Below are 8,100 nucleotides of genomic sequence, written 5' to 3' on the forward strand. Positions count from 1 at the left end.
CGTGCGTCCTCGCAGATTGAACGTTCGGATGTTTATTCTCAAACTGAACGTTTGGTCTCATAGTGTTACCGTTCGACATAGGCGGTGCTGTGTTTTAAAATGGTCTGAGGACGCTCCTCCTCATCTACCGCTCATCCGGCGTTCGGTTTTGAACGATCGGCCAAACAGTAAGTTTTGATTACGATCGTTCCGCTCGTCCTGTTCGTTCCTCCTCATCTACCGCTCGTCCTTCTCTTCAGCCGTTCGTCCTTTGCCTTATTCGACCGTTCGTCCATTCAACCGCTAGGACGTTCGGCTATTCTCAGTTCAAACGTTTGACCGTTCGTCCCCGCAGCTTTACCGTTCGGTCATAGTGTTTTGATGAACGTTCGGTCTCCATGATATTTGTCTTTAGCGTTCGTACTATTTGTGCTTATTTTCTCCAGCGTTCGGTTTTTAACGTTCGGCCTATTGTGGTGTTCAGCAAATAGCGTTCGGTCATTTTCTTATGTTAGTTGAACGTTCGGTCTTGATGGGTTTATTCTCCATTGAACGTTCGGTCTTGTTACGTTTTTTCGTGTCCATAGTGAACGGCCGTTCTAGATGTTTTCTAGTACTCGTCATAGGCGTTTGGTGTTTTCGAGGCGTTCGTCCAACAGTGGGGCGTGCGTCTTTTATTTCGTTACACTTTATTTGTTTTAATAAAAAATATATAATAATAAAAATAATAAAAATATATAAAAATAGAAATAATAAAGAAAATAAATAAAAAAACAAAAAAAATCTGGAATCAGGAATATGTCTCCGAATTCCTGGAAAGTTGTCGAAAAAAAAAAAGGAAAAGAAGAGAAGACAAAACAGATCAGGGAATGTGTTTCAGTGTCGGGAACTCCTAGAAAGCAGTGAGGAGTTGGTTTTTCTTCAAAAGGGTTTTAAACTGCCCGTGCCCGTCCTCGCCACGTCACATTTGAAGCAGGTTTGATCAGATTTCCTCAGATTGCAGCAGCTTTTTTCATTTAAAACGTGGCCCTCTCAAACGCTGACACGTGTGCTGTGTCGAAATGTTGTCAAATTTGGTTGTTCGAGTATCATTTTCCTAAGTCATAAGCCATCACAAAAGAAAATGTCTCATAACATTTTGACACATGATTGTTGTCAAAATATTGTTAAAATCTGGTTATTACGCGTTGAATGTGTAGGTAACAATAAGACTCTAAATGGGAAAGTTTGAATAGCTCCGCTTTAGAGTTTTGATAGCTTTAAAAACATACAAATCACAAAGGGCATAATAGGTATGTCAAGAATTTGAGGGTGTAGGAGAAAACGATGTGGTGCAGGAAGAAGGTGTGCACTGACGAACCCAGAAGCCCATGAAGAAGAACACATCAGGAAAAAGGGGAAGTTAAGAGAATGTGATAGAAGAGGAAGAAACCATATTGTTTCGACACACAGAAAGATATTCATGGACTCGCACAACCAAAAACGTTGAAGAAGGAATTGACCGTGGAAATGAAAGTGACTTGGAAGAACAACAAAAAGAAACGTGGTTTACCCACGTTGTCCCACTTCAGTGACCTTCCCTTCGAGCATAACGACCAACCCCATTCAGAAGATGGCGCGCGTGTTCCCGATCCTGACCAATCTCGCGCAGCACAATTGGCGAATGAATTTCAAGCTCAAGGAGATAAGCTGGCAGTGGTATTTTTCTTTGTTACACATACTCATGTTGTTGTCTTTGGTTCTGTTGTTCATTTATTATTTATTTTGTAGAAGCGAAAGGTGGACTAAGATAAATTAGAGTTGTTAAAACTGCGTACAAAGAACTCAGGGTGGGAAAATATGACTACAATTGAATCGTTTTTCTGAATTTTTATCAATTTAATGAGACAGGGGTCGCTTAATTTTTTATTTATATAGAAAATTGATGTTTTTCCCACTCTGATTTGCTTTTCGGAACCTGAATGTTGAAAGTTTTATACTAAGTATTTTTCTTAAGAGTTTAATTACACTATACCTAAAGCACTTTTTTTGTGGTTTTTTCGCAGTACACTGGGATCCTAAACACCTTTATACTTTCAAGTGAAAACCAATCAAAAGTCACGTTTAATATAATGTAGATATTATAAAAGGTAATAAATTTACATACGTAAGGGTTTGTGATGCGTGATTACATGATTGTAAAGTTCTATTAACTTGTATAACTTGTATAAATTTACGTTCACCCTAAACACGAACTGAGAGAATGTAAAAAATATCTTATTTGGTGAAAAACATCTTGAGTTTGCGTTGAAAAAAATCCCAACCTTTTTATTGGTTGCTCCTCGGTTAGAAAACCATCATAGAGCTATCAACAAACTCTTATTCTCCATGCTTTGTCTCCATCTGAGCACTCAAATACAGTGACCTATTTAAAAAAAAAAAGAAGAAATGTATAAGGACTCTGTTAAAAATATTAACTGAGAGTAGCTATTTGGAAGACTTTTAAATGATTTTATAGCAATCAGAAATTAGAAAATTAGAGTATGAAAATCTTGCCTACAGTCTCCCTTGTATATCTTGTATATCTTGAAATTCCTACCCATTTCATGTCGAACTTATTGTTTGTCCTAGTTTTTTTCCAATTTATGCAAGTATACATGAAAGCATTGTTAGATCTTGTCTGAATAATCGTGTTCAAGAGAACTTATAACCAAAGCAAATAGCTAAGTAATATGAACTAAGCATTCTCATAAGTTAAAATTAGCTCATGCATAAGTAAAGTTTAGTTTTTGAAAAAACTTAATTTAGGAACTGATATGAAAGTTGAAGTGTATAAGTTGATTTTAGCTTATTGGAGAAGCTTGATTCATTTGACTGTGTGTTCTTATAATTGCTTGTTCAGAAGACATCCAAACAAGACCTTTGTCTGTTTGAGTCTGAGATTTTGCTTCTATAAGTTTAGGTCTAGATACCAATTTGATTATTGAATTTTTTTTTTCATGCTGTTTCCAAATTAAGCTACCCTATCTGGAACAAATTTTTATTTGAAGTAAATAATGGTAACAAACAATTATTAATTTGAGTATTGTTAATGAGTATTCTTTTTGCAAACACTTGCATTTCAGCTATATGGACATAGCTATGGTGGCACTCTCTTATACATTTACTTACAGTTGGGAGTAGCATTTTCTTGGTTTAGGGTTTAACTACCGCACTTCAAGATTATTTTGGCTCCACAATTAGTGACCCGCTTTAAGACTTAATACAGAATTTGATCACTTTATGCATGCAAGAGATTGTTAATAGTAAAATTGATAAACAAGACATGTCCTTTTGTTATGTATCAATTTCATATCTCACCGGCTTTATTCCAATATATCTACTTATTTTAATCTTGAAACTGTAAAGAAGCTAAAAGTGATAAACGGGTGGTTATTGCTTCATAGATCTATCAATAATCAACACCCAATGTATGAAGGAGAAGGAATAGTAAGCAATTACAGTGACGTAAGGATATGACAGGAAAGAACAAAATATTCCATTAAGAATGAAGGGAAATGACCAGGTCATCACACCATTAATCCCCCCTTCATTATTCTCTTTTTCTTACGAGTATCAGTACACAAAATCTCTCAATTATGAATTTGTTAGCCTTTGCCTCATGCTCCTTCTCTCGTCCAGGATTCCCAGACTCCTCCAACAGTTTTGATCCTTCTTCTCTAGCCATGTATCCATTCTGACTTGGCAGCTTCATTGCAGGATCATACTCACACACACACACATGTACACATATATATGTATGATTTATTTATTATGATTCTTTTTTCCTATATTTCATATGGGTATATATGCCATGTCCTTGTTCAACAATTTTTAAAATTTGGTGTCTCTTTGTGATGTTTTATGTCTTTGTCAGTGCCTGTTTTGTGGTTAATTCTATGTTTGTTCTTCCAGGATGGGAAGTACCAGGAAGCACTAAGTAAATGGGAGGCTGCTCTTGCGTTGGCACCTGATGTTCCGATTTTGCATGAACAAAAAGCCCAAGTTTTACTAGAAATTGGAGACACTTGGAATGCTTTAAAGGCTGCAACTCGTGCGTCTGGGAACTTGATTTTGTTTAATCTTGTGTATTGAGTCAAATGAAATTTTAAATTACAATTTGTTATATATTTATTTCTGCAAAGAAGTATTATAGTTATTTGGGGCTTTTCTTCTGCTGATTGTTATATTTCATAATCTATGTGCCCTCTATTTGACAGGAGCGACTGAATTGGACAGATCATGGGCTGAGGTATGATACTATTTTATTTGAAATAACCATTACGCATTGTGACTTTTAAAATATTCCTTCCTAATGATATTTATTACATTAATTCTGTGCTGTAATTTTGTTTAGTTTCAGGTAGTAATTGTGCCTAAATAAATATAAAATTCTTAAACTCAAAAACTTTGACTTGTGTGTATGTGATCTATCTCATGCATATAATTGATTTTCCTAATTTTGATATCCAATTATAGGTTAAAATTTGAGGCAATTATGGGCTGGTTGTCTTATTTTGTTTATTGAATCCCAGAAAACTAGTAGTATGAATATATATATATATATATATATATATTTGAAACTCAGTTTCAGTCACCCGATTCACATTTGTTCTTGTAATGTATATGCTTAAGTGATGTGTGTTCGGTACTGTAAAGGAATCAGCAACAAAATGTAAGTGTAAGATCTAGAACCTTGTTAGATTTTTCTTGGTTTTGAGATAAAATGCTCTAACCCTTTGTGAATGCTTAGTGTACTACTGTAATATATTGTTAAATGCTCTAACCTTATTCAATCTCACAAAATTGACTTATAAGGTGAGGTTTTCACTCACATATATACTCTAAATTAACATTATTTCTAGTCGATATGAGACTTTCAACATATACCGTGGAGTTTTCTTTGTATTTTGTACAAGTGCCTTTTGTGTATTTGTACAGATGTCAGCATTAGACAGCTGTCAGTAAATGACTCATATAAATAAGTCAGTGTAGTTGTGATTGAGTAGGTAATTTGAAGAGTACACAGATTCATTGATAGTTATTTTCTCTCTTCTCTGTTCCATTTATCTTAGGTTGGCTTACTACGCTATGTCTGTGTTAGATTTGGTACATGATCACTATGTTACATTTTATATCAAATTCTTTGCGTATTGTATTTGTAGGACTTATGCCAAAAAATCTGCCGAAGTTTGATTTTGAATCACCTATGATAATGCGTACTAGAGCAAAGCTAGTAAATTTCAGCTTCATAGTTGATGCATACATTTCAATTTTGATCCTTCCAGGCTTGGGTCACACTAGGCAGAACACAACTGAATTTTGGTGAGCCTGATAATGCTATTGAAAGCTTTGACCGAGCTTTAGCTCTCAAGGTTAGTAATTGTTTTAGCACATGATTTACTTTTCATTGTAATTTAATTTCCTTATCACAGCAAAGTTATAACCAATAACTATTAGGATAGTCTCTCTGTATAGGTGCATAATACATGTGTACTTCTTGCATTCATTATCAGAATAATATTCGGTTCTTAATCTTTTCTTATAGTGTCTTCATGATGCTTGCTTATTAGTTGGGTTAGATTATCCATTATTGACCTTGGATTTATATTTATATATTCAAGAACCAGATGATTGACTTGCTATAATTGGCATTCAAATATAATGGTTAAATAAGTGGTAAATAATTTTACAAATCACACTTTCACTGAAACACATTTTGGAGCAGTAGTATGTGGAGAAACTAATCAGTGATTGATCACAACTTCAATATTTTAATTAGCAGTACCAAATGAGAATTGTCATCACATTTTACTTTTGGGTTGAGATTTTTTCTGGAAATTTAGGTTCTTGCCCTTGTTATATAAGCATGGTCTCTTCTGAAGCTTAAGCTGAATCACCAAGGATATTCATATTTACTCCTGTTTTAGATGGATAGTGAACAAACTTCATTGCTGTGCAGCCTGATTACGAGGAAGCTAAAGAAGATAGGAAAACCTCTTTACATCTTGTAAAGAAGAGAAGGCAACTTCATTCATCTGGCTTGAGTGACACTCAAAATCGTTATGTGGTGGGTGAAAAGGATGAAAGCCACCAGTGAAGGGATATAAAGAAGGGCGAAAGTTATTGAATATTTAATGTGATATTTGGTTATTCTAGTTGCTGTAGATATAGCAAATTTCAGTCTGTATACTTTTCAGTAGCTCAATGCTCAAAAAAAGTTCATTAGGGGGTAAAGGTGGCACAATAGTTATGTTGATAGTGTAATGATGGTTGTTTCATATACTAATTTCAAAATGGTTGAAATTCAATCATTCCCAAATTTAGAACGGTCACTAGAAAAAAAGTCAAAAAAACAACTAATGCAGTCGAAATATTGAACATCTCTCTAGACTCAACCTAATTTAGACCGTTTTATGTATAAATTTAATGTGAATTTTTCCAATTTAAGTCACTTATTCTAAGGTTTCTAATCTTCATTTTTGTATCATATAACTAAATTCAGAAGGAGATTGTATAAACAGAAGTGCAAAATAGAAGATACAATTTCTTGTTTAATGGTTTCATAACAAAAACAACTTAAGGAAAATATTTATAACTTTTTCTGTATACCTACAATTAAGGTGATTTTGGAGTCTAACATTAGATTTTCATATCTAATAAATACATTTTTTTAATTACATTTAAAATAAAATTACTACAGTGTCACGTAATGAAAAAGAGAACTAGTCTTGAAATTTTCAATTTACTAAGTTAGAATTTATGTTATAAGTGTGTACTCCTGAAGTTCTTGATAACGCTAGAAGTGGAATATAATTCAAGAGAATATTTCTTCATATTTAAATTAAATAATACTAGAATTTTAATATGTAAGAAACTACAATTATTATAATGGAGTTAAAGAATGGTTAATGAGCTCTCCTATAAGTACGCTACCAATGGTTAATAATTCAAACCTTTGGGAAAAAATAAGATGGAGGAAAAAGAATAAGATAAGAACAAATATTAGTATTAATTTTCGTTTGAAATTGTAATTTCAATGAATGGCGAATGATAAAAATACTTCCCTCTTGTTGTAGGGTGGGCAAAAATTGTTTGTTTAGTTGATTTTAGTCTTGGTCCAACAATTAGAGACTGATTCTACACTCTAATACACTAATTTGACTTAAATTCAAATTAATTAACAGCTTATTTTATGATGTTAAAAATTTTTAGGCTTCGCTCTTAACAGACAAAGTATATAAAGTCAAAATGTTGGTCGGTTATGTCAATAATTTTGGGATGTGAGTCAACGTTAGTAAAAAGTAGAAGAGCAAGTAATTTAAAATTGTATTTGTGGCATCAAATACTACCGGTTTGTCTTTACAAAATCCTTCCCCAAAGGTTTTTTTTTTCTTTCAAATGCCTATTTTTAAAGCGGATAATTAAATTAAAATTATTATAACTATTTGTCGAGTTTACATTAAATTTACAAACTCACTACTTTCATATAAAAAATTTCATCATAAAACTACCATTCTCCTGCCCAATGCTACAATGATACAGGATCAACAAGTAACATTTCGGCAATTTTATATACAGAAGACCAAATTCCCTCTATTTAAAACTCTTTTTTAAATCATAAACTTTATTATTGGCTTTAGATTAATGCAAAATAAGATCAATAAATCACTTCAGAACTTATACAGAGAAAAAAAGAATAGTGTTTCCCGAATTCCTAGAGAAGAAACTACCAGTGCGAGGTTATGTTGAAAAGGGTGTATATGGATAAACAACTTAATTATTTTTTAAGAGATGTATTACTGGAGAACTTATTCATAAACTCAACCGTGAAGCTTACTTCAGAAATAAGCTGAAAAAAGTATACTTTTGGTTAACTAAATTTAGAGTTGAAGAAACCAGTTTTTGCAAACTAAGTTGAATGTGGAAGAAACTCTTTCAAACACCCCCAAAACTATTCATTGAATCAGGCATCAAATGTAAACTGCTGTTCATGGCTTGTACGAAATTGTTATTGAAACATTGAAATGTAAACGGATAAAACACACCCCCCTCTTGATTATCAACACACCGGACCTAGACACTAATTTAAAGAACATCCGG

The 8,100-nt window shown here is 33.2% G+C and overlaps 1 protein-coding gene across 2 annotated transcripts; it reads left to right on the forward strand.

Moving 5' to 3' along the window:
• Positions 1-1,393: 1,393 nt before the first annotated feature.
• LOC124842244 (Tetratricopeptide repeat (TPR)-like superfamily protein) lies at positions 1,394-6,308 on the forward strand. 2 transcript variants are annotated; one of them, XM_047318687.2, is made up of 5 exons: positions 1,394-1,677; positions 3,913-4,051; positions 4,218-4,249; positions 5,286-5,372; positions 5,928-6,308. In XM_047318687.2, the coding sequence occupies exons 1-5, from the start codon at positions 1,489-1,491 to the stop codon at positions 6,009-6,011; spliced, it is 531 nt and encodes a 176-aa protein (XP_047174643.1). In that variant the 5' UTR covers positions 1,394-1,488; the 3' UTR covers positions 6,012-6,308. The 2 variants fall into 2 exon arrangements, with proteins under 2 accessions (XP_047174643.1, XP_047174642.1); XM_047318686.2 differs by having other exon boundaries at positions 1,397-1,677; positions 5,960-6,308.
• Positions 6,309-8,100: the final 1,792 nt, after the last annotated feature.

Source organism: Vigna umbellata, chromosome 1, assembly GCF_029865625.1.
Source record: "Vigna umbellata cultivar VRB3 chromosome 1, Vumbellata_1.0, whole genome shotgun sequence".
Classification (NCBI taxonomy): Eukaryota; Viridiplantae; Streptophyta; class Magnoliopsida; order Fabales; family Fabaceae; genus Vigna; species Vigna umbellata.

Coding starts and splice junctions, on each gene's coding strand:
- LOC124842244 (XM_047318686.2), top strand. CDS start 1,489: ATGAAAGTGACTTGGAAGAACAACAAAAAGAAACGTGGTTTACCCACG. Junction 4,052..4,217: donor TGCTTTAAAGGCTGCAACTC/GTGCGTCTGGGA, acceptor TCTATTTGACAG/GAGCGACTGAATTGGACAGA. Junction 4,250..5,285: donor TGGACAGATCATGGGCTGAG/GTATGATACTAT, acceptor TGATCCTTCCAG/GCTTGGGTCACACTAGGCAG.